Here is a 26,575-nt window from a genome sequence, read left to right on the forward strand (position 1 = left end):
GCTGTGTTCTGTGCTAGGGGCCGCGACGCGTTACCTCCCAGCTTTGCTACTGTGTGTCCTCGTTGACCTCAAACACCCTGTTGATGACATCGTCGCGTTGATGGCATCATCGCGTGGCTTAAGTGGCAAATTGCGGTCTGGTTAACCCCTTCCCTGACCACGGCTCTTGCCACACGGTGCCAATCGGTATAATAATAACGGGCGAAGCAATGCGTTCCAGGCCCGGTGGCGGCGGCGGCAGAGGAAACCGTTACACGTCGGTGCTTGGCAAAATCCTCCTGGATTTCCCCTGCTTTGGGGGGAACTTAAATATGGAGCTTTAATCAGTTTCCCACCAAGAGTATCCTAATATCAGAAGGAGCAGTGCGGCATTGCAATTTAAAGGGAAGATACAGCGACGGGTTAAATGCATTGGGAGCATTAGCGCAGAGGGCGGGGCCAACTCCAGTCCTCAAGGGCCACCAACAGGTCCGGTTTTCAGAATATCCCTGCTTCAGCACAGGTGGCTCACTCAGTCCCTGCTTCAATTGAGCCACCTGTGCTGAAGCCGGGATATCCTGAAAACCTGCCCTGTTGGTGGCCCTTGAGGACGTGTATTATATAAAGCAGAGAGAGGTGTTGTGACTGTAGCAATGGGCTTGCAGTCATTAGCATGTTTAAGTCACTGCCGTGCTTTGCACACGCATGACCCAGCGGGCATTGTACGGGTGATACATGTTACACAGTTACACCGTAGATGAGGTTAAAAAAGACTTCCGTCCATCAAGTACAACCTGTGCTAAATTTTGACGGCAGATACTTTATCCTATATCCGTTCTTACAGTATATTGATCCATAGGAAGGCAAACAAAACCCCAGTGTTATATCATCCAATGATGTCTCATAAGGGGAAATATGAATTCCTTCCTGACTCCCTGGATCAACATCCTTCCCATGATTACTTATTAGGTATATCCCTGTATACCTTTCCTTTCTAAAAACAGGTCCAACCTTTTAGGTATCCATTGTATCTGCCATCCCAGTCTCCCATTTTAACCATCTCTTAGCTGCAAAAGCAGAAGATAAAACCCCTTTGCATCCACGTTCTGCTGATTTAGTGCTGCAATCCGGCCCGGTGACCAGTGAAAGTGGGAGTCGGACGTCTACACGCGGATTTTGAACGCTTCACACCCCTGAGGGATCCTAGCAGTTGTTGTGATGTGTGAAGAGACCTTGCCCGGGGTCCAGCTGGGAAGCCCAAGTGTTTCATCTTCTCGGGTGGGAGAATACGCAGCTCTAAACTGGCCACAGCGTCAACCTGCACTGGGTCACGGGTTCAAACAGGACTCGATTACGGGATGCTGGCCCATTCTCAAATCGTAACCCTTCCATAGTGTAAGGACCTTCATATTACAAGCAGGCTTCAAACGCATTCATTTCCCTCTGTGCTTGGAAGCATGAGGTTTTACTGGCCCACAGAGCTTGCAATCTAAATATACCATTGTAGTACATGGGACTTATTTTTACTTGTGTATCTTGGCTGCGCTGACAGACATCTTTTTTTCTATCCGCAAATATCAGAAACGAAGGGGACATTAGCAACAAAAAAAAACTATTTTCTTTATTTTTAAATTCATGATCAATTATTGAACGGGTTAGAGACCCATGAAATGCTCCCTGAACCTGCCCGATTTACCGGGGCGACGGCTTTCTCCTGCCAGGTTCGTGCCGTCGGTGACTCCCTGGGATGTGATGAGATTAGGTGAAGATTTGGCTGAGGCGGCAGAATATATTCACCCCAAGCCGCTTACCCGTGACACCAATCCCTAACTCTCTCTCTGCGTTCTTCTGGATATTTCTGAGCGTTGGAGGAGGGAGCGCGGGCGTTAGCACACCCCGTACACATGATGTCACTGCAGGCGTTAGCACACCCCGTACACATGATGTCACTGCGGGCGTTAGCACACCCCGTACACATGATGTCACTGCGGGCGTTAGCACACCCCGTACACATGTCACTGCGGGCGTTAGCACACCCCGTACACATGATGTCACTGCGGGCGTTAGCACACCCCGTACACATGTCACTGCGGGCGTTAGCACACCCCGTACACATGTCACTGCGGGCGTTAGCACACCCCCGTACACATGATGTCACTGCGGGCATTAGCACACCCCGTACACATGTCACTGCGGGCGTTAGCACACCCCGTACACATGATGTCACTGCGGGCGTGAGCACACCCCGTACACATGATGTCACTGCGGGCGTTAGCACACCCCGTACACATGATGTCACTGCGGGCGTGAGCACACCCCGTACACATGATGTCACTGCGGGCGTTAGCACACCCCGTACACATGATGTCACTGCGGGCGTTAGCACACCCCCGTACACATGATGTCACTGCGGGCGTTAGCACACCCCGTACACATGATGTCACTGCGGGCGTTAGCACACCCTGTACACATGATGTCACTGCGGGCATTAGCACACCCCGTACACATGATGTCACTGCGGGCGTTAGCACACCCCGTACACATGTCACTGCGGGCGTTAGCACACCCCGTACACATGTCACTGCGGGCGTTAGCACACCCCGTACACATGATGTCACTGCGGGCGTTAGCACACCCCGTACACATGTCACTGCGGGCGTTAGCACACCCCGTACACATGATGTCACTGCGGGCGTTAGCACACCCCGTACACATGATGTCACTGCGGGCGTTAGCACACCCCGTACACATGTCACTGCGGGCGTTAGCACACCCCGTACACATGTCACTGCGGGCGTTAGCACACCCCGTACACATGATGTCACTGCGGGCGTTAGCACACCCCGTACACATGATGTCACTGCGGGCGTTAGCACACCCCGTACACATGATGTCACTGCAGGCGTTAGCACATCCCGTACACATGATGTCACTGCGGGCGTTAGCACACCCCGTACACATGATGTCACTGCGGGCGTTAGCACACCCCGTACACATGATGTCACTGCGGGCGTTAGCACACCCCGTACACATGATGTCACTGCGGGCGTTAGCACACCCCGTACACATGATGTCACAGCGGGCGTTAGCACACCCCGTACACATGATGTCACTGCGGGCGTTAGCACACCCCGTACACATGATGTCACTGCGGGCGTTAGCACACCCCGTACACATGATGTCACTGCGGGCGTTAGCACACCCCGTACACATGATGTCACTGCGGGCGTTAGCACACCCCGTACACATGATGTCACTGCGGGCGTTAGCACACCCCGTACACATGATGTCACTGCGGGCGTTAGCACACCCCGTACACATGATGTCACTGCGGGCGTTAGCACACCCCGTACACATGATGTCACTGCGGGCGTTAGCACACCCCGTACACATGTCACTGCGGGCGTTAGCACACCCCGTACACATGATGTCACTGCGGGGGTTAGCACACCCCGTACACATGATGTCACTGCGGGCGTTAGCACACCCCGTACACATGATGTCACTGCGGGCGTTAGCACACCCCGTACACATGATGTCACTGCGGGCGTTAGCACACCCCGTACACATGATGTCACTGCGGGCGTTAGCACACCCCGTACACATGATGTCACTGCGGGCGTTAGCACACCCCGTACACATGATGTCACTGCGGGCGTTAGCACACCCCGTACACATGTCACTGCGGGCGTTAGCACACCCCGTACACATGATGTCACTGCGGGCGTTAGCACACCCCGTACACATGATGTCACCGTGGGCGTTAGCACACCCCGTACACATGATGTCACTGCGGGCGTTAGCACACCCCGTACACATGATGTCACTGCAGGCGTTAGCACACCCCGTACACATGATGTCACTGCGGGCGTTAGCACACCCCATACACATGATGTCACTGTGGGCGTTAGCACACCCCGTACACATGATGTCACTGCGGGCGTTAGCACACCCCGTACACATGATGTCACTGCGGGCGTTAGCACACCCCATACACATGATGTCACTGTGGGCGTTAGCACACCCCGTACACATGATGTCACTGCGGGCGTTAGCACACCCCGTACACATGATGTCACTGCGGGCGTTAGCACACCCCGTACACATGTCACTGCGGGCGTTAGCACACCCCGTACACATGATGTCACTGCGGGCGTTAGCACACCCCGTACACATGATGTCACTGCGGGCGTTAGCACACCCCGTACACATGATGTCACTGCGGGCGTTAGCACACCCCGTACACATGTCACTGCGGGCGTTAGCACACCCCCGTACACATGATGTCACTGCGGGCGTTAGCACACCCCCGTACACATGATGTCACTGCGGGCGTGAGCACACCCCGTACACATGATGTCACTGCAGGCGTGAGCACACCCCGTACACATGTCACTGCGGGCGTTAGCACACCCCGTACACATGATGTCACTGCGGGCGTTAGCACACCCCGTACACATGATGTCACTGCGGGCGTTAGCACACCCCGTACACATGTCACTGCGGGCGTTAGCACACCCCGTACACATGTCACTGCGGGCGTTAGCACACCCCGTACACATGATGTCACTGCGGGCGTTAGCACACCCCGTACACATGATGTCACTGCGGGCGTTAGCACACCCCGTACACATGTCACTGCGGGCGTTAGCACACCCCGTACACATGATGTCACTGCGGGCGTTAGCACACCCCGTACACATGTCACTGCGGGCGTTAGCACACCCCGTACACATGATGTCACTGCGGGCGTTAGCACACCCCGTACACATGATGTCACTGCGGGCGTTAGCACACCCCGTACACATGTCACTGCGGGCGTTAGCACACCCCGTACACATGATGTCACTGCGGGCGTTAGCACACCCCGTACACATGTCACTGCGGGCGTTAGCACACCCCGTACACATGATGTCACTGCGGGCGTTAGCACACCCCGTACACATGATGTCACTGCGGGCGTTAGCACACCCCGTACACATGTCACTGCGGGCGTTAGCACACCCCGTACACATGATGTCACTGCGGGCGTTAGCACACCCCGTACACATGATGTCACTGCGGGCGTTAGCACACCCCGTACACATGATGTCACTGCGGGCGTTAGCACACCCCGTACACATGATGTCACTGCGGGCGTTAGCACACCCCGTACACATGTCACTGCGGGCGTTAGCACACCCCGTACACATGATGTCACTGCGGGCGTTAGCACACCCCGTACACATGATGTCACTGCGGGCGTTAGCACACCCCGTACACATGATGTCACTGCGGGCGTTAGCACACCCCCGTACACATGATGTCACTGCGGGAGTTAGCACACCCCGTACACATGTCACTGCGGGCGTTAGCACACCCCGTACACATGATGTCACTGCGGGCGTTAGCACACCCCGTACACATGATGTCACTGCGGGCGTTAGCACACCCCGTACACATGTCACTGCGGGCGTTAGCACACCCCGTACACATGATGTCACTGCGGGCGTTAGCACACCCCGTACACATGTCACTGCGGGCGTTAGCACACCCCGTACACATGATGTCACTGCGGGCGTTAGCACACCCCGTACACATGATGTCACTGCGGGCGTTAGCACACCCCGTACACATGATGTCACTGCGGGCGTTAGCACACCCCGTACACATGATGTCACTGCGGGCGTTAGCACACCCCGTACACATGATGTCACTGCGGGCGTTAGCACACCCCGTACACATGATGTCACTGCGGGCGTTAGCACACCCCGTACACATGATGTCACTGCGGGCGTTAGCACACCCCGTACACATGATGTCACTGCGGGCGTTAGCACACCCCGTACACATGTCACTGCGGGCGTTAGCACACCCCGTACACATGATGTCACTGCGGGCGTTAGCACACCCCGTACACATGATGTCACTGCAGGCGTTAGCACACCCCGTACACATGATGTCACTGCAGGCGTTAGCACACCCCCGTACACATGTCACTGCGGGCGTTAGCACACCCCGTACACATGATGTCACTGCGGGCGTTAGCACACCCCGTACACATGATGTCACTGCGGGCGTTAGCACACCCCGTACACATGTCACTGCGGGCGTTAGCACACCCCGTACACATGATGTCACTGCGGGCGTTAGCACACCCCGTACACATGATGTCACTGCGGGCGTTAGCACACCCCGTACACATGATGTCACTGCGGGCGTTAGCACACCCCGTACACATGATGTCACTGCGGGCGTTAGCACACCCCGTACACATGATGTCACTGCGGGCGTTAGCACACCCCGTACACATGTCACTGCGGGCGTTAGCACACCCCGTACACATGATGTCACTGCGGGCGTTAGCACACCCCGTACACATGTCACTGCGGGCGTTAGCACACCCCGTACACATGATGTCACTGCGGGCGTTAGCACACCCCGTACACATGATGTCACTGCGGGCGTTAGCACACCCCGTACACATGATGTCACTGCGGGCGTTAGCACACCCCGTACACATGATGTCACTGCAGGCGTTAGCACACCCCGTACACATGATGTCACTGCGGGCGTTAGCACACCCCCGTACACATGATGTCACTGCGGGCGTTAGCACACCCCGTACACATGATGTCACTGCGGGCGTTAGCACACCCCGTACACATGATGTCACTGCGGGCGTTAGCACACCCCGTACACATGATGTCACTGCGGGCGTTAGCACACCCCGTACACATGATGTCACTGCGGGCGTTAGCACACCCCGTACACATGTCACTGCGGGCGTTAGCACACCCCGTACACATGATGTCACTGCGGGCGTTAGCACACCCCGTACACATGATGTCACTGCGGGCGTTAGCACACCCCGTACACATGATGTCACTGCGGGCGTTAGCACACCCCGTACACATGATGTCACTGCGGGCGTTAGCACACCCCGTACACATGTCACTGCGGGCGTTAGCACACCCCGTACACATGATGTCACTGCGGGCGTTAGCACACCCCGTACACATGTCACTGCGGGCGTTAGCACACCCCGTACACATGTCACTGCGGGCGTTAGCACACCCCGTACACATGATGTCACTGCGGGCGTTAGCACACCCCGTACACATGATGTCACTGCGGGCGTTAGCACACCCCGTACACATGATGTCACTGCGGGCGTTAGCACACCCCGTACACATGTCACTGCGGGCGTTAGCACACCCCGTACACATGATGTCACTGCGGGCGTTAGCACACCCCGTACACATGATGTCACTGCGGGCGTTAGCACACCCCGTACACATGATGTCACTGCGGGCGTTAGCACACCCCGTACACATGATGTCACTGCGGGCGTTAGCACACCCCGTACACATGATGTCACTGCGGGCGTTAGCACACCCCGTACACATGATGTCACTGCGGGCGTTAGCACACCCCGTACACATGATGTCACTGCGGGCGTTAGCACACCCCGTACACATGTCACTGCGGGCGTTAGCACACCCCGTACACATGATGTCACTGCGGGCGTTAGCACACCCCGTACACATGTCACTGCGGGCGTTAGCACACCCCGTACACATGATGTCACTGCGGGCGTTAGCACACCCCGTACACATGATGTCACTGCGGGCGTTAGCACACCCCGTACACATGATGTCACTGCGGGCGTTAGCACACCCCGTACACATGATGTCACTGCGGGCGTTAGCACACCCCGTACACATGATGTCACTGCGGGCGTTAGCACACCCCGTACACATGATGTCACTGCGGGCGTTAGCACACCCCGTACACATGATGTCACTGCGGGCGTTAGCACACCCCGTACACATGATGTCACTGCGGGCGTTAGCACACCCCGTACACATGTCACTGCGGGCGTTAGCACACCCCGTACACATGATGTCACTGCGGGCGTTAGCACACCCAGTACACATGATGTCACTGCGGGCGTTAGCACACCCCGTACACATGATGTCACTGCGGGCGTTAGCACACCCCGTACACATGATGTCACTGCGGGCGTTAGCACACCCCGTACACATGATGTCACTGCGGGCGTTAGCACACCCCCGTACACATGTCACTGCGGGCGTTAGCACACCCCGTACACATGATGTCACTGCGGGCGTTAGCACACCCCCGTACACATGATGTCACTGCGGGCGTTAGCACACCCCGTACACATGATGTCACTGCGGGCGTTAGCACACCCCGTACACATGATGTCACTGCGGGCGTTAGCACACCCCCGTACACATGTCACTGCGGGCGTTAGCACACCCCGTACACATGATGTCACTGCGGGCGTTAGCACACCCCCGTACACATGATGTCACTGCGGGCGTTAGCACACCCCGTACACATGATGTCACTGCGGGCGTTAGCACACCCCGTACACATGATGTCACTGCGGGCGTTAGCACACCCAGTACACATGATGTCACTGCGGGTGTTAGCACACCCCGTACACATGATGTCACTGCGGGCGTTAGCACACCCCGTACACATGATGTCACTGCGGGCGTTAGCACACCCCGTACACATGATGTCACTGCGGGCGTTAGCACACCCCCGTACACATGATGTCACTGCGGGCGTTAGCACACCCCGTACACATGATGTCACTGCGGGCGTTAGCACACCCCGTACACATGATGTCACTGCGGGCGTTAGCACACCCCGTACACATGATGTCACTGCGGGCGTTAGCACACCCCGTACACATGTCACTGCGGGCGTTAGCACACCCCGTACACATGATGTCACTGCGGGCGTTAGCACACCCCGTACACATGATGTCACTGCGGGCGTTAGCACACCCCGTACACATGATGTCACTGCGGGCGTTAGCACACCCCGTACACATGATGTCACTGCGGGCGTTAGCACACCCCGTACACATGATGTCACTGCGGGCGTTAGCACACCCCGTACACATGATGTCACTGCGGGCGTTAGCACACCCCGTACACATGATGTCACTGCGGGCGTTAGCACACCCCGTACACATGATGTCACTGCGGGCGTTAGCACACCCCGTACACATGTCACTGCGGGCGTTAGCACACCCCGTACACATGTCACTGCGGGCGTTAGCACACCCCGTACACATGATGTCACTGCGGGGACCTTCCCTCTGCTCCCTGCACGGGGGCTCCCCCGGATCTGTCCTACGGATGCAGCAAACGGTATTGGACTGTTAACGCTGTGTTGGGTTAACACTGACGCATTCGGCTATTGAAAACAATCGCAATCCCAGCAATACCCTACATGTGTGTATCTATATTAATCAGTTCTGTAGTGTTAATATTTACTGACTTTTTATAAAATTCAACTCTTATTGCCATTTTTACTGAGTATTAATATACTGCGCTTCCTTTCATTTCTATAGCAGGTTAGCAGTGCAAGATCTTTGTAACACTTTCCTGTTTGTGATCATTTGTTGCCAATGCTCCCAGCAGTATGAGCAGCAAACTGTAACAATAGATAATGTTACCGTCGTAATATAAGAATACATTGTAGCTGCTGAGTTACACTGACTGAGGAATTGATTGAAACTGAAAGGCGGCCATTACATGAACACAGACAGGGAAGCAGGATCGATGCTGATCGATCACGGGAGAACCAATCGATCGGCAGCTTAAGTAATTAGTTTTCAATAAAGATATCAAAGGCGGCATATATTAAAACAAAAAAACGATTTTTTTTTTAGTGCAGCGTGGATGGCGTCTAGAGTCCAAGGGATTGATTAATATAGTCACCAGCCCATGCGGACAAAAATATATCAATAACCAACGTTTTTAGGAAGTTGTGAAATATCAGGATATAAATGTGTGTTATTGTGTGAACATGGCTGACTTGTAACGCAGGGAGTCAGGAAAACCACCAGCCAGGCGGAAGAAGGGACCTGTGGGATCTTTAAAGATGGCCGACTGTGAAGGTAGAACCATCACTGCTGCACAATGCAGAATGACCACACCTGCTCCCAAGAGCTCACACTCCGCTTTCTGCCGAGACGCCAGCCCATCGTTTCACAGTTGGCGCAGCGTGTTTCAATTGGAATCACCCACTTCAAGGGTCAGCACCTTAAATACACCTGCCTTCCTCATCTACAGCATCAACGCGGGATATTGGATTGTGGTCATTGGCACCACAAAGTCTGGCTTTCTACTCCTGAACCAACTAACAGCTGCTTAACACAGCGTGTCCACAGCGAAACGTGGACTCCAGACTCGTGGGCCGTCAGCTGTTATCATTATCTTGTATTTGGATGGCGCCAGCATATTCCGTGGCACAGTCCAACGAGGGAGGACAGCAACATTGCGTGACAACAGGGTAGATCTATGTTAAGACACAATCGGGTGTCCTTGGCCCCAGGAGCTTACAATCTAGAAGTCCTCGGTGGCTTATTGCATTACAAATCCTTGACCTGAAACGTAACCGCAAGCTCCTCCCATTCTGGAAATAACGTGCGCGAACGCTGAATATCGCCAGAAAATTCCTGTGTTTAACGCCCCCCCCACAATGTGAAAATAACGCGGCCGCTACCCGTGACCCTTTACCAGATAAGAGCACACGGGACGAGGTTGGGTTTTCTAACGCGAGTGCCTTATTGCTTTTGCAATTGTGTCTCTATCACATTGCATGCTTTTATCTCTCGTGGAGATAACAACAGTTTGGGGGTTCAGTAGAAGAGCCCGACACCCGCCCCCCAATCCCTGATCACTTACCCGATGCAGCGAGGTGTTACATGTCCAGCCGCAGGGATGTTCGGTGAGGGGTAGTTACACCTCCGTGCGCGCCCTCCTGTCACAGCTCTGAGCCTCTCCACCTCTGGGGATCGGCATTTATGAGGCTCAGGTTTAATAGGATTACCACGCTGTGTCCCAAAGCAGTAATCTGATAGCCCTTGTGGGGACATGGGTAGTGAATCATCCGTGGTGTAAGGCAGGCGTGCACTACTCCAGTCCTCCAGCCGCCCCCAACAGGTCAGGTTTTCAGGATATCCCAGCTTCAGCATCGGTGGCTCAATCACGACTGAGCCTCTGATTGAGCCACCTGTGCTGAAGCAGGGACTGATTGAGTCAGCTGTGCTGAAGCTGGGACTGATTGAGCCATCTGTGCTGAAGCTGGGATATCCTGAAATATTTTCTGTTCCTTCCTTACGGTGTAATAATAACTTCTTGTAAAGCAGCAAAGAGAATCCGCGTCGGGCGAACAATAAAACACAAGAAATTTCAACAAAAGACTTTATTTTGCTAACCAGGAGTGGCCAACTCCAGCCCTCAAGGGCCACCAACAGGGCAGGTTTTCAAGATGTCCCTGCTTCAGCACAGGTGGCTCTATCAGTGGCTCAGTCGAAGACTGAGCCTCTGATTGAGCCACCTGTGCTGAAGCAGGGGCTGATTGAGCCACCTGTGCTGAAGCAGGGGCTGATTGAGCCACCTGTGCTGAAGCAGGGATATCCTGAAAACCTGACCTGTTGGTGGCCCTTGAGGACTGGAGTTGGCCGCCCCTGTGCTATGTGAACAGTAAACATTCTATCACTAAATATTAGGACATTGCAGCTTCACAATCACCCACCCATAATAATAAACATAGAGAGATGTGCCTAGAGGAGGCACCAAAGATCCCTTCTAGGAGGCGCACAGCAAACCTTTATAATATAATTTGGTCAGGGGTGAATTGATATATACATAAAATAAAAAAGGTTTATTAAATAACTTCGTTAAAATCGTGTTGTGTAATGTGATGTGTATGACACAGATAAAAATAGACTGGTTAAGTCTATAGTACTACTCTGTTATCCTAGTCACTACCAGTAGTGAACAATGCTAAAGTGATGGTTTCACACAGGTTGCACTCATATGAGAGCTTATCAGGATGTAAAGTGTTGCTGCTTACAGCTGATTCCTAAGGCCAAACTTAATAGTGTACATCCGTTGTTATCGGTGCTAAATTAGACTTTGTAGACCTGAATAGGCAGGGGATAACTGCTGGCAGCGGATAGCCCGTAAGTAAGGCTCTCAATGGGCTAAAAACTGTACTAGTGTCATTAACGTGGACCCTGTTGGGTTCTGAAGGCAAAACACACAGCCAAAGAGGGTAAGTGAAATTAGCTGTTCTAGTGTTTAACCTCTTCGCACATATATAGTTACTGCCAGATATTGTTTAAATGAATCAGATACCCAGCTGCATATAGTTAAGTGCTGGATCTTAGGCAGGGAATGTGTATATGTTCTTCCTAAGAGGCTCCACTAGAGACGGATCAGGTATTTATTATGCAGTATGGGGTATTCCCCTCTGTGTATCATCACCTATCTGTAGTGTGCAATTACACTCCAGTGCTGGCAGAGTTCACGATGTCACACTGTACAGGACAAGCTTGCTACAAATAATGTTACTTTGTCACAAAAGGGGCAGAGTTTGAACAGGTAAGGTATAGATCTCTGCTGAGAAAGTTTCTAGGTCTGAACCCAGTATAGTTTCGTTGGAGTAGATCAAATGTCCAGCTGCATATGGTTAAATGCTAGTTCTTAGGCAGAGGAGGTGTGTCTGTTTCCTCAGTACACAGTAAGTATTTCTTCTGAAAAACGGGTCAGGTTTTCACTGCAGGTATATACCCAGAGACAGGGTAAATTGTTCCTGCAGATAGATATATGCTGTGGGGTGGTTCCCTCTATATGTTAGCATATACTGGCAGAGTACAGTTAGACCGTAATGCAGGACAAAATCGCAGTGTCACACTGCACAGGGCAGGATTGCTGCAGAGGTGGTAAGTCTCTCCAGAGCTCCTCTGTTCACCGGGTGATATAGGCACAGCAAAAAACAAGTTACAAACACCTCTTTAAGTGGGTGTATCAGTTATAGTAACCATGAACATTGTTTAGCATACATGTAGCAAGTGTTAATACCATGAGTTAGTTAATAGATCGTTACTTTGTCACAAGTGGGGCAGAGTTTGAACCGGTAAGGTATAGATCTCTGCTGAGAAAGTTTCTAGCCCTGAACCCGGTGTAATCTCGTTGGAGTGGATCAAGTGTCCAGCTGCATATGGTTAAATGCTAGTTCTTAGGCAGAGGGTCAGGTTTTCACTGCAGGTATATACCCAGAAACTTCTTGCGACTTCACCCCGGAAGAAGTCGCAAGAAGCGACGAAACATGCCGCATGTCGGGTCTTTGCCGACATAGTACTACTTGTGCACCATATAGCACGATCTATTAACTAACTCATGGTATTAATACTGGCTACCTGTATGCTGAACAATGCTCATGGTTATTATCACTGATACACCCATTTAAAGAGGTGTTTGTAACTTGTTTATTGCTGTGCTCTTATCACTCGGTGAACAGAAGAACCTTGGAGAGACTTACCACTTTATTTGCAGCAAGCCTGCCCTGTGCAGCGTGACACTGCGATTTTGTCCTGCATTACAGTTTTAATGTACACTACCAGTATATGCTAATACATAGAGGGAACCACCCCACAGTATATATATCCGCAGGAACAATCTGCCCCGTTTCTGGGTATATACCTGCAGTGAAAACCTGACCCGTTTTCAGCAGAGATACTCACTGTGCACTGAGGAAGCAGACACACCTCCTCTGCCTAAGAACTAGCATTTAACCATATGCAGCTGGACACTTGATCCACTCCAACGAGATTACACCGGGTTCAGGGCTAGAAACTTTCTCAGCAGAGATCTATACCTTACCGGTTCAAACTCTGCCCCACTTGTGACAAAATAACGATCTATTAACTAACTCATGGTATTAACACTTGCTACATGTATGCTAAACAATGTTCATGGTTACTATAACTGATACACCCACTTAAAGAGGTGTTTGTAACTTGTTTTTTGCTGTGCCTATATCACCCGGTGAACAGAGGAGCTCTGGAGAGACTTACCACCTCTGCAGCAATCCTGCCCTGTGCAGTGTGACACTGCGATTTTGTCCTGCATTACGGTCTAACTGTACTCTGCCAGTATATGCTAACATATAGAGGGAACCACCCCACAGCATATATCTATCTGCAGGAACAATTTACCCTGTCTCTGGGTATATACCTGCAGTGAAAACCTGACCCGTTTTTCAGAAGAAATACTTACTGTGTACTGAGGAAACAGACACACCTCCTCTGCCTAAGAACTAGCATTTAACCATATGCAGCTGGACATTTGATCTACTCCAACGAAACTATACTGGGTTCAGACCTAGAAACTTTCTCAGCAGAGATCTATACCTTACCTGTTCAAACTCTGCCCCTTTTGTGACAAAGTAACATTATTTGTAGCAAGCTTGTCCTGTACAGTGTGACATCGTGAACTCTGCCAGCACTGGAGTGTAATTGCACACTACAGATAGGTGATGATACACAGAGGGGAATACCCCATACTGCATAATAAATACCTGATCCGTCTCTAGTGGAGCCTCTTAGGAAGAACATATACACATTCCCTGCCTAAGATCCAGCACTTAACTATATGCAGCTGGGTATCTGATTCATTTAAACAATATCTGGCAGTAACTATATATGTGCGAAGAGGTTAAACACTAGAACAGCTAATTTCACTTACCCTCTTTGGCTGTGTGTTTTGCCTTCAGAACCCAACAGGGTCCACGTTAATGACACTAGTACAGTTTTTAGCCCATTGAGAGCCTTACTTACGGGCTATCCGCTGCCAGCAGTTATCCCCTGCCTATTCAGGTCTACAAAGTCTAGTTTAGCACCGATAACAACGGATGTACACTATTAAGTTTGGCCTTAGGAATCAGCTGTAAGCAGCAACACTTTACATCCTGATAAGCTCTCATATGAGTGCAACCTGTGTGAAACCATCACTTTAGCATTGTTCACTACTGGTAGTGACTAGGATAACAGAGTAGTACTATAGACTTAACCAGTCTATTTTTATCTGTGTCATACACATCACATTACACAACACGATTTTAACGAAGTTATTTAATAAACCTTTTTTATTTTATGTATATATCAATTCACCCCTGACCAAATTATATTATAAAGGTTTGCTGTGCGCCTCCTAGAAGGGATCTTTGGTGCCTCCTCTAGGCACATCTCTCTATCTCGATACCCACACTCCCTTGGCAGCACGCTAACAACATCTAGGGGTTTCTGAGCGAGGTTCCTCTCTACAGTACTCACATAATAATAAACATACTGCGATATAAAACAGTATGAAGTATGACTGCATACTTCTTTATGCAACTTAAAACACAGCGAGTATAAAACGCTGTTGAGCAGCCCCAAAACTCCCTGTAACCACGCTTTGCAGATTGCGGGTTTTGGAGAGGCTGAAAGCGTGTTGAGATACTCGGCACCCTTGCACATCGCATAAATAGCTTCCGGATTTACCAACAGCAATCCTGGGTTGCAAAGGACTCTAGAACACAAATATATTAAACATTACTGCAGGCAGGATTGTTAAAACCGCCAATCCTTATAAAATATCCCAGATTTCCCAGCCCGCCACTTCCGTATATGGCCCGGTCTCATCGTACCCGCCAGGCGCGGGTTTTCGGGGCGTGTTAAAATCCCCCCTCTTTCACAGCGGTAATAATTATAATAAGGAGATTCTGGTCGCTTCTAAGCTCTGTCCCTGTTCATTCTGAACCTGATTTCCATCTTTATAAACATTTTAATGTTCTCGTCGTCTATTTGCTCTTCCACGGCCCTGAGGGCCATTTCTCCGCCATCTTTATACCGTCCCAGCAACTCCTCTGCATAGGCAATCCACACGCAGTTATGACACCCGCTCATACAGCAGTGAGTGGGAAGAGGCGGCAACGCGGGAACCCCGGGATTGGAAGAGTCTGCAGGGAGGGGGTCCCCGCAGTTTTGGGGGGCACGGTCGGGGGTTTCCGGCTCCTCTCCTGTTGGCTCTGTATTGAAGCTCCTCGGGGGTTGGCTGGTGAAAGCTCTTCGCCCCGCCGGATTTGGGACGAAAGGGGGAGAGGCTGCGCAGCTCAGTCTTCGTAGGATTGTGCCGAGTATCTACACGTCATCAAATACAGAAGTGTCAGGGAAATGTGGACAGTGTGGATGGAAAACCTGCCTATCTGATCCTATTTAACCCTAGGGGCCACAGCAGCATTTAAGCATTTTTAGTGGCCAACACCATTCCTCAAGGGCCACAATCACAGGATATCCCTGCTTGAGCAAAGAGTTTCTGCGCGACAACGTCCCAACCGGCACTATCGCTGTTCAATGTATAACCCCCCATGTGCCTGGTCATATTCTATATGCTGAGCGGCCTATAGTCTCATTATCACCGTATACAAAATAAAAACAGGCGTTCTCAGATTAAAACAAAAAGGGAAGTGGAAGTTGATAAATAAAAAAGTAGTTGTACTGGGTCACACCCCACAGCGCCCTCTGGAGATAAACACATTGTTATTAGTAGTATTATTATTATTAGTAGTAGTATCATTATTATTATTAGTAGTAGTACTATTAGTATTATTATTATTATTAGTAGTAGTAGTAGTATTATTATTAGTAGTAGTATTATTATTATTATTATTAGAGTGTAGCCCGGGTCCCGCTGGTCCCCCGTAAGCCCTTTACCTCTCGGCGCGGGTGCGCTATGCAACGGAGGCAGGGAGCAGGTCCCGACAGTGTCGGGGAAGTTGCGTGGGTGTAGAGCGGCGAGTGGATCGGCAGAGGCTCCGGCGGCTCCCCTGGCAGGATGCCACCATATTGGTTGCGATCGCGCATGCGCAAGATGCCGCGCATGTGCAGTATAGGTGCGCGAAGTGGCCATTAGAGCAATAGGCTCCGCAAGGGACTAAAAACCACAGCAGCCTCAGGGGCTGCGATCACATGGGCGCGAACAGCCAATAGGGCTGCTGCTTTTCCCCTGCCACTGAGTTGATACAATTTGCGCGCTGTTAGTGTAGGTTGTGTGTGCAGGTGCTCTAGGCCAGAAACCCCATTAGGCCCCAGCTCACCCCTTGAGCTTGTGGTTGCTGCAGGGACAGGCCCAGTAGATAGGGACACTGCCCCTGTAGCACTGGCAATAGGGACAAAGACAAGAGCGGCTGCCTCCTGTCTTCAGGTGTCTGGGACCAGACACCTACTACTAAAGAGACATTGTATGGTGGTGCACTCCACGCGGGACCCACCCAACGTAGAGGCGGAGGCTTCGCGGAGGACATCTGGATCCGTGGATCCCATCTTGCGACATCAGCACGCCCGGGTGTGGCATCACCCGGCAGGTACCCAACTCCTCACGTGCACCAACAACACTTTAGTGGGCAGCGCTGTACCAGACATTGGGTGGGGGTTACTTTTGGACACCGGGTTGGTTGGGTGCACAAGGGCCCCTAGGTACTGTGGGGACGGTGACTCCATTGAGAGGGTGCGGAGTATTGGAAGGGACGGCCGTGGGTGGCCTGGTGGGTAGGCTGTAACTGTAGTTACCTGCATATAGTAAACTGTTCCATTATACCACATGTGTATTATTTCTTATGTGTCCGGTAATAGGGTCATTCTACACTATAGAATCCCGCTACAGGTGGAGGCGCTACCGTGCATCACTCAGGTGCACCCCAGGTTCCCAGCGGCAGGGGCTCAGATCTCCTGGACACCATCAGGTATTGCACCGCACCACACACACCGTAGCCACACATCTCCCAGGGGGTGGGGGAAAGTGCTCTACATTTAGTATTATTAGTATTAGTAGTAGTATTATTATTACTATTAGTAGTAGTAGTATTATTACTTAGTATTATTATTAGTAGTAGTAGTATTATTATTAGTAGTATTATTATTCATAGTATTATTATTATTATATTAGTAGTAGTATTATTATTCATAGTATTATTATTATTATTATGATGGGGATCTCAACTTATTCTGCTCTGAGGGCGGGGCATTTGGGTAGCCCCGCCCTACACTAAACCCACCCCCGCAGAGCAGCACAGCCAATGGGGTTGTCCTGACATGCTGTTAGTCCCACCCATTTCCCCGCCACCATAGCAAAGGAGGCCCCTCCAGCTCTTTCGTTACCATGACAACAGCTGTTTCTTCTGAGGGAGGAGCCGCTTCAGCTCTGATCCTTGGCAGCCCTCACCGACAGTGATATAGCTGCTGTCCCACAGCAGAAATGACGTGCAGTGCAGAGACAGCCGCCGTTGATAGTCGCCTGCGCGGCCATGATTCCCCTTGGCAGTTTCCTGCGTTGGATGCCCAAATCCAAAATGGCGGCGTCGGCGCGTGTGACTGACAGATACGGGAACTAATCACAAGAAGCCTAGTGGGCAGGATTCCATGATGGCGATCCAATGAGCTCCGGGGACGTCATGCTGGGAACCGGAAGTGTGGAGGAGGCGCACGTGGTAGTCTGTGAAGTTGGGACATGGGGAAGCAGCGCAGGATTAAAGGAGCGGATCCGGCCTGCAAGGAGCAGAGGCCCAGGTGTGTGCTGCTGGGGAGAGAGAGCTGAAGGAGGGGAGAGAGAGCTGAAGGAGGGGAGAGAGAGCTGAAGGAGGGGAGAGAGAGCTGAAGGAGGGGAGAGAGAGCTGAAGGAGGGGAGAGGGAGCTGAAGGAGGGGAGAGAGAATAGGGGGGTGCTGGGGAGGGTGTGGAGAGAAGAGGGGTTAGCTGGGGGAGGGTGGGGAGAGAAGAGGGGTTAGCTGGGGGAGGGTGGGGAGAGAAGAGGGGTTAGCTGGGGGAGGGTGGGGAGAGAAGAGGGGTTAGCTGGGGGAGGGTGGGGAGAGAAGAGGGGTTAGCTGGGGGAGGGCGGGGAGAGAAGAGGGGTTAGCTGGGGGACGGCGGGGAGAGAAGAGGGGTTAGCTGGGGGAGGGCGGGGAGAGAAGAGGGGTTAGCTGGGGGAGGGCGGGGAGAGAAGAGGGGTTAGCTGGGGGAGAGCAGAGGGGTTAGCTGGGGGAGAGCAGAGGGGTTAGCTGGGGAGAGCAGAGGGGTTAGCTGGGGAGAGCAGAGGGGTTAGCTGGGGAGGTTGGGGTGTAAGGAGAATATGGGAAAGTATTTACAGGTTTAATTCAGTAATAGGATAGCTTCCCTACTGTTCCCAGCTCGGAGACTCTCCCCTGAAACCTTCACAGTGTGCAGTGTTAGAACTCCTGAAATAATTTTCTTTAACCCCTATATTGCTAGAGGGTTGAATGCAATGTGCGGCAAGATGAGATCATCTTGCAATTAAGGGGTTAAATGCATTTTCACTTGGGTGAGGTTAAAATTCAGCTTGTCACCTGTCTTATTGAATTAGTAAAAATAAAAAAGCCTGGTAAAATAAATGCATAGATTGTGATCTCCACATGAGATGTCGGCTCCCTCTCCATATAGCAGCATATAGGCTAACAGGTCTGATAAGAGGGTTTTACATATGCACCCGTTACTTCTACCCTGCTCAAGGACACCTGTCGCTGTTGTGGCCAGGTACACACAATGTCTAAAGAGTAAATGCATCAATACCAGGGGTGCAGAAACTGGGGGGCGCAGGATTTTTTTGGGGGGGGTGTTGGGGTGCAGCAGTTACAGAAGCCCCGCACACTTCCACAAGGCATGTAAATGAAATATTGAGCAAGTTCTCTGCAACCTCAACTTATTCAGTAGGCTTCTGGACGCGTCAAATGACGCCGCTGGGTCATGTGACGTGAGCATTAGCATGGCAACGTGCGTCATATGACACTGCGGGGTCACGTGACATGACCTGTGGCGTCATTTGATGCCGGGTCACAGGAATGTGTGGGGGGGGGGCGTGAGCGCTGGGGCTGGCACCCTGAGGGGCGCAGCTCAGAAACTTTGCGCACCCGTGATCTATACAGTAAAATGTGATGCGCATCTTTATGGTAACAAAATGTCGCCATTGACTTGGATAATGGTAACCCAGAGCCTCTCTCTCCCGTTATGTTCAGCCATGAGAAGAAGAAAACCAACTCGAGGCCGAAGGACCTGGATGTTCAGGAAATCCCATTCAAGCTGCGGGAGATCATGAAGAGCAGGCTGGAGATGAACCAGCCCAAGAAAAAGCGCAAACGCAGAGCAGGTACAGAGGGATTTATTGGCAGATCCTAGTCTGGTTCTGACGCGAGCAAACACAGACCCGGCCTCAGTGTTTACCGGACCTGCATTGACAGGTTAAGCCTTTTTCTGTCACGGGGGCCCAGCTTGGGGACAACCTGAGAAGGTATAAGAGGCTGAGCTGTGTGACTGGGTTACAGTTTGGATTACATGTGAAGTTATAACCGGGAGGAAAGTGGTGTGTATTGCTAACATTGCTATGTGAGCTTGGTGAATGTACAGTGGACTTATTGTACAGGCATAACCCGCATTAACGTACGCAATGGGACCGGAGCATGTAACTATGTAACTATGTAACACAGGCATAACCCGCATTAACGTACGCAATGGGACCGGAACATGTATGTAAAGTGAAAATGTACTTAAAGTGAAGCACTGCCTTTCCCACTTATCGATGCATGTACTGTACTGCAATCGTCATATACGTGCATAACTGATGTAAATAACGCATGTGTAACAGGCTCTATAGTCTCCCCGCTTGCGCACAGCTTCGGTACAGGTAGGGAGCCGGTATTGCTGTTCAGGATGTGCTGACAGGCGCATGCGCGAGCAGCCGTTTGCCTATTGAGCGATATGTACTTACTCGCGAGTGTACTTAAACCGGGGTATGCCTGTATTTTGATTGTGTGGGTATTGAGAGTTTGCAGCAAACGTATTATAATTTTTTTTAACTGCTTTGTTTGAGAGATTGCAGTGGGTGCATGCATGTTAAATTCTCTCCTATCAGTGTGTGTGTGTGTGTGTGTGTGTGTGTGTGTGTGTGTGTGTGTGTGTTTTAATCCGAGGCTTGTAATGAATCCTTGAGCCTGCATGCACTTTGCTGTGACTCAATTGTATTTTGGTTCAAGTGCAGTTTAGATTAAGTGTGGTGTTTATAACCAGGAGTAGAAACAGCATATTTAGATTAGAGAAGTACAGTACGTTGCTAGCACGTGATGTTCCATAGTTGCGACAGTGAACAGGATTGAGAATGCCACTCAGTGCACATCCTGCCACATGTATGTGCGCTTGGAGCAGCTGTTCCAGGGAACATGCCGCTGTGAGAAGTGTGAGCAGGTGGTCTCTTTGGAGTCTCAGATTGCTGATCTGAAGAGGACACTTGCAATATTGTGGGATATTGACAATCTTGAAAGGAGTTTAGTGCTCACAGAGCAGGTCCTGGCTGGGACTAGTGGTGCAGAGGGGGGAGCTGTGAGTGAGGAGCAGGTAGGTAGCTTGGTTGCTGTTTGTGAGGAGCAGGTAGGTAGCTGGGTGACGGTTAGAAGGGGAAGCTTGGGGAAGGGGAAGCGGCAGGCCAGTTCTGAGCTGACCCCATCCCAATAGATTTGCCATATTGAGTGAAGATATTGGGAGTGTCAGGGCAGAAATGGCAATGGAGGAGACTGATTCCTCTAGCAGCCAGGGGAATAGTTCCTCTGGCACAGAGGGGACTCGGGATACTCAGAGAAGTAGGCAGGTTGTGGTGGTAAGGGACTCCATTATTAGGTAGATAGGTTAATGCGGTCATGGCAACAGATTGCCAAACAGTTTGCTGCCTCCTGGTTGCTCGGGTTCGGCACATTGCGGATTGGGTAGACAGATTGTTCGGGGGGAAGGAGGGGGGGGGACTCGCCCGGCGGTCTTGGTACACGTCGGCACCAATGACAAAGTTAAAGAAACATGGAGAAATTATTTACTGCCGCAAGCTTAAAGCCGCGCTCAAGGATGTAATTAGTTTTTCATTTCATTTGTAAGAATCACATTTATTATAAGATTGAAGCAGGGAGTTTCCCTGAACTACAGAGACCCCCCCCCCCCCCGCTTCCTGAGATACCTTGAACTACGCCAAGTTCCGCTCCAGGGACCCCTGCTTCAAACCTATAACTAAAATAAATTAACAAAACACAAACTGCGACCTACTGCTGCTCTTCAAGCAAGGACCTCCAAGATCGTATTGTTAGAAATACTCCTAGTCCCAGGACCTACCCCAGGGAGGCAGTTGGTGCTTAGGAAGGATAATGCATGGCTAAGAACGTGGTGTAGGAAGTGAGGGGTTTGGGAGTCCTTCTCGGAGAGGTGGTATCTTTTTATAGTAGGGGTGGATTGTATCTTAACGAAGAGGGATCTTCTGTGTCGCTCCCCACAATGCTTTGCATCTACCGCAGCGAGGCATTGTGGGGCGTGACTTTGGAAGCTCCCGCAGTGAATGACAGCTATATACCCCCATGGGTATAGGGGTTTATCTTTTAAATGACTGTACCTTTTTAAGATACTGGGATAACGGGGTTATTATTGAAGCTGGAATCAGTGCTATGAAACCCTGCATTGCATGTCCTTCCATCAGAGAGCCAAGGTGCCCCGTCTGCCCCATTCCCGGGGGACATCCCGGTCCCCAAGTTCAAGAGGAAGAAACGGGAGTCCGTAGGCGCCTACCTGGGTCGAATGAATCGGGAGACCCAGCACGTCATCTTCCTCAGCAAGAACCAGGTGGAACGCAAGCCGGAGGAGGAGCTGGAGGGAACGGAGGAGGGGGGCACCCAGAAAGAGGGCAGCCAGAAAGAGAAGTCCCAGAGGAAGAAAAAGTAAGGGGTCTCTTCCTTCCCGGCAGGTCCTGGCATGGACCCAGGCAATGGTCTTTCTATTCTGCCCAAGGGTTCACATCAAATGCACGAGGCGCCCGCTGTCCCTGCGCTGATTGCACGGGGCGCCCGCTGTCCCTGCGCGGATTGCACGGCGCACGCTGTCCCTGCACGGATTGCACGGCGCACGCTGTCCCTGCGCGGATTGCACGGCGCACATGCAGTGTTTCCTGTAAAGGATTTGTTATTTCTTTTCCCCCTTTGGTCTCCAGCTTTGAGAAGAGGAAACAGGACAGGATCCTAAGGAAGAAAGAAGAGAAGAATGCGACTCTTTTGGAGAAGGACATTTTCAGAGGTGAGGCACCGGGGCGTAGCGAAACATGGGGGACCCCGGGCAAAATGTCGGTCATTCGCGAACGGCACTTGCCGGCTTCTAGTGCGTTTGCAGAGCGGACTGTCTGGGCTATAGCTACACCCCTGGTGAGGCACCAAAAATACCGGCTACATATGAACAGGTATATTCGGTGTATCCGGCTGAAAACCCCTATTGACATCTGGGAATTTTATGGGGCTCAAATGGCCTCTTTGGAGTATATTACATTTATCCCCTGCCCCATAGACTGTAAGCTCTTCGGGGCAGGGACTCCTTTCCTATTGTTACTTTTATGACTGATGCGCTTATTCCCATTGGTGTTATATTATTATGTCCCGTGTGTTACTGCTGTGACGCGCTGGGTACATACATAATGTGAAAAAGGAGCACACACACAAGACTAAGGGAGAGTTAAATAAACTTCAATCTGCATTAAGTCATCAGGGCTAATACACAGGTAAAGTTTCAGGACACAAGGTCCTTTCCGCAGACCCAACACCGAGGTCCTTGCGGAAAGGACCTTGAGTCCTGAAACGTTACCTGTGTATTAGCTCTGATGACTTAATACAGATTGTAGTTTATTTAACTCTCCCTTAGTCTTGTGTGTGCTCCTTCTTTTTCACATTATCTACCAGTCTTTGGATCCAGCTTTGGGACGCCAGGATCAACAGGAGGTAAGCACCACAAGCATATTACGTTTTTCTATTTTTTCAACAGTGGCGTGCCACTTATACCCACTTTTGTTCTGTGTACATACATGGCGCTATATAAAAGACATGCATGCATCTTTACAGAACGTGGGAGCGGTGGGAGAGCTTTTATCTGTACGGGGTCTGTTCTTTCTGTTTTGGATGTGATATGGTACTCACTACTTCTGTAGGTTATTAGACTTGCGAGTGACTGCACTTGGATGCCGTGCGTACTGATGTCCGCGGCTCGGAGATGAGAACACGCAGGAACATTAGTTTTATTTATTTTTTAAAATTCTTTATTGACAATAAAAAAGTGTCCAAAAAAAGGGGGGGAAATGTACAAGAATTTGGGTGTCCAGTTAAACGAGCGTTTCCCAACATTTTTACATCCAATTTGTTCTGCGAAACCCCTAATTAATCTCATTGCCTCATCAGGCTCTCGCTAATAAAACTGATCCCAGGCAGTATAGTGTCCTGAGCTCTTGGGGGTGGGGGGGGGGGGAACACACGCTTTATCATCTCCCAAACTGCCCCTCAGTGTGTGCAAGCAGCATGGGGGGGGGGGGGTATAGCTGTCACTCACTGCAGGAGCTTCCAAAGTCACGTCCCACAATGCCTTGCTGCTGTGGACTTGGAAGCCCCTGCTGTAAGTGACAGTGATACCCCCCACGCTAAGGTGCAGTTTGGGGCCTTACTAAGTGCAGTTTAAAAACGGGCTCAGGACCCCGCTACACTGCTTGGGGGGCCGCCATTACAGATATTTTTGGGGAACCCCTTGGAGACTCCTCCTGCACCCAGGTGTTTTTGCTGGAGTAATTGCTATTAATGTATTTAATTTGTTACAAATAAAAATGAATGAACTTGTATTTAGATAAAGATAGTGTGGGATAGGTTTAAGATGGCCGCCTACTGGCTGCTGAGTAACTCGGGCACTGAGGCTGTTGGTTTTTAACCTTGTTTTGTTTTCCCTTAACAGATACAGTGAAGTTTGGGGAGGTCGTTATGGAACCCCCGTCTTTCACCGTTAAACCAAGGAAGAGCACTGTGAAAAACAACGTAAGGAACCAATCTCTGGCTTTTCAGGTTACCGCGGTAACTTTCCCACGGCGCTGGGCTCTGGGGAGAGCTCCATTTTAATGTCCCGGACACGTAATATTTCCACCGCACAAATCTCCAGAGCAGAGCGCCAGATTTATAGAAACCGTGTTAGAAAAGGCGAGAAGAGCCATTAAAGTAAAATAAGGTCCAAGAAATGGCAATGTGTGTGTGCCACAGCTTTAAACAATGTGTCACACTGCTGGTTAATTACTGCTTTGCACTATTCCTCCATAGTGTGTGTGTGTGTGTGTGTGTGTGTGTGTGTGTGTGTGTGTGTGTGTGTGTGTGTGTGTGTGTGTGTGTGTGTGTGTGTGTGTGTGTGTGTGTGTGTGTGTGTGTGTGTGTGTGGTTTCTACTGACCACCTCCTGACTCACTTTGTAATCAACCCCTCCATTGCCCTGATAACACCCCCTCTCCCCTCCCCATTGCCCTGATAACACTCCCCCCTCCCCCCCCCCATGAACTTGCACCCAGTGTTGGCTTGTAAGGTGGAAGTTGTGTCGTTGCATTTATCCTGTGTCTCCGTGTACGACAGCCGTAATATAAAGTCCTCTCTTGGGTTTCCTTGTGCCGCAGCCGGGAGAGAAGCAACTTCTGCTGAAAAAGCTCTTCGACAAGGGGACCGTCCCCCCGGTGCTACAGAAACCCGCCGTGTCGCTGGCGCGGCAGAGACTGATTCAGGAGGAGCGCGAGAGAGTCGTGCAGGCTTACAGAGATCTGAAGAAGCGGAAGCAGCAGCAGCAGCAAGACGCAGAGCGCCGCCTCTCCGGACCCCGCAAACGAGAGCGCCGGTCCATACAGCCACTGTAAGGGCGGTCGTACTGCAGAGGCAGTGAATGCAGCCAGCTCTGGGGCGCACTCGGAAACCGTTGCCGCGGCGATGAGGATCTGCCCCGGATATTGCGGTTTGTGGGTGGGAATGGACGTCGCAGACTAACCTCCTGGTGCTCATCCGGAAGCAGAGAGGTGGCTCTGATGCTGAAGGCAGACCGATAATTAATGGCGTGCCAATGCCGGCCTGAAGAAGCCCGGCGCCCGCTGTCGGTAAAAGCAGCCGCTCGTTCTCCTGAGGACAAAGCATTGATCTGCTGATGAGGCAACAGCACGAACTGTGATACCGATCAGATAAAATGTATCGGGGGCGGCCGACGCCAGTCCTCAAAGTCCAACAGCAGGTCAGGTTTTCAGGATATCCCTGCTTCAGCACAGGTGGCTGTCGGCGATTACGCCACCTGTGCTGAAGCAGGGATATTCTGACCGGTTGGTGGCCCTTGAGGACTGGAGTTGGCCGCCCCTGTTAGTAAAGTGTCCTTGGTTATCAGTGTTATCTGGTATCGTAATATATCGGGCAAATAAGATTTTCTTTAGGACTCGTTGGTCTCTGTCCGCCCGTCCCCTGTCTGGTCTCACTGGACGTCTTGTCTTGGCGAAGCCTGAAGGATTTGCGTTACATTGCGTCGCCAGCGCAGCCCGTGAGGTCGGGCGCTGCTATCCCGCAGAACGCTGTGGCGCTGTACGTGGTGAGGGATGGGTCCGTTTATGTTGATCCAGAACACAATAATTAAAGATATAAAGATGAATAGATATATATTTTTTATTTTTAATCTATAATACCCCAATGTCTCATCCGGACTCCTGAGTCTCCCCTGACAGGTAAGGGGTTAATCCAGGAGTGGCCAACTCCAGTACTCGAAGGGCCACCACCAGGTCAGGTTTTCAGGATATTCCTGCTTCAGCACAGCTGGCTCACTCAAGAGGCTGACTGAGCATCTGGTTGAGCCACCTGTGCTGAATCAGGTATATCCTGAAAACCTGACCTGTTGGT

The 26,575-nt window shown here is 51.2% G+C and overlaps 2 protein-coding genes across 3 annotated transcripts in view; one reads left to right on the plus strand and one right to left on the minus strand.

Annotated features, from left to right (window-relative positions):
* The window catches only part of PDE6G (phosphodiesterase 6G), a 22,509-nt gene extending 11,674 nt beyond the window's left edge, over window positions 1-10,835 (minus strand). Inside the window, exon 1 of the mRNA XM_075580067.1 lies at window positions 10,695-10,835. The gene's annotated coding sequence lies outside the window, so the exon portion shown is untranslated. The remainder of the gene's footprint in view (window positions 1-10,694) is intronic.
* Window positions 10,836-18,250: 7,415 nt separating this feature from the next.
* CCDC137 (coiled-coil domain containing 137) lies at window positions 18,251-26,330 on the plus strand. Of its 2 annotated transcripts, XR_012789875.1 has the most exons (7): window positions 18,251-18,403; window positions 19,863-19,993; window positions 22,352-22,589; window positions 22,859-22,941; window positions 24,628-24,707; window positions 25,327-25,925; window positions 25,997-26,330. XR_012789875.1 is itself a non-coding variant. In XM_075580068.1 (6 exons), the coding sequence occupies exons 1-6, from the start codon at window positions 18,345-18,347 to the stop codon at window positions 25,558-25,560; spliced, it is 825 nt and encodes a 274-aa protein (XP_075436183.1). In that variant the 5' UTR covers window positions 18,251-18,344; the 3' UTR covers window positions 25,561-26,330. The 2 variants fall into 2 exon arrangements, 1 of the variants encoding a protein (XP_075436183.1); XM_075580068.1 differs by having other exon boundaries at window positions 25,327-26,330.
* The last annotated feature ends 245 nt before the right edge of the window (window positions 26,331-26,575 follow it).

The sequence above is a fragment of the Ascaphus truei genome, chromosome 22 (genome assembly GCF_040206685.1).
Source record: "Ascaphus truei isolate aAscTru1 chromosome 22, aAscTru1.hap1, whole genome shotgun sequence".
Classification (NCBI taxonomy): domain Eukaryota; kingdom Metazoa; phylum Chordata; class Amphibia; order Anura; family Ascaphidae; genus Ascaphus; species Ascaphus truei.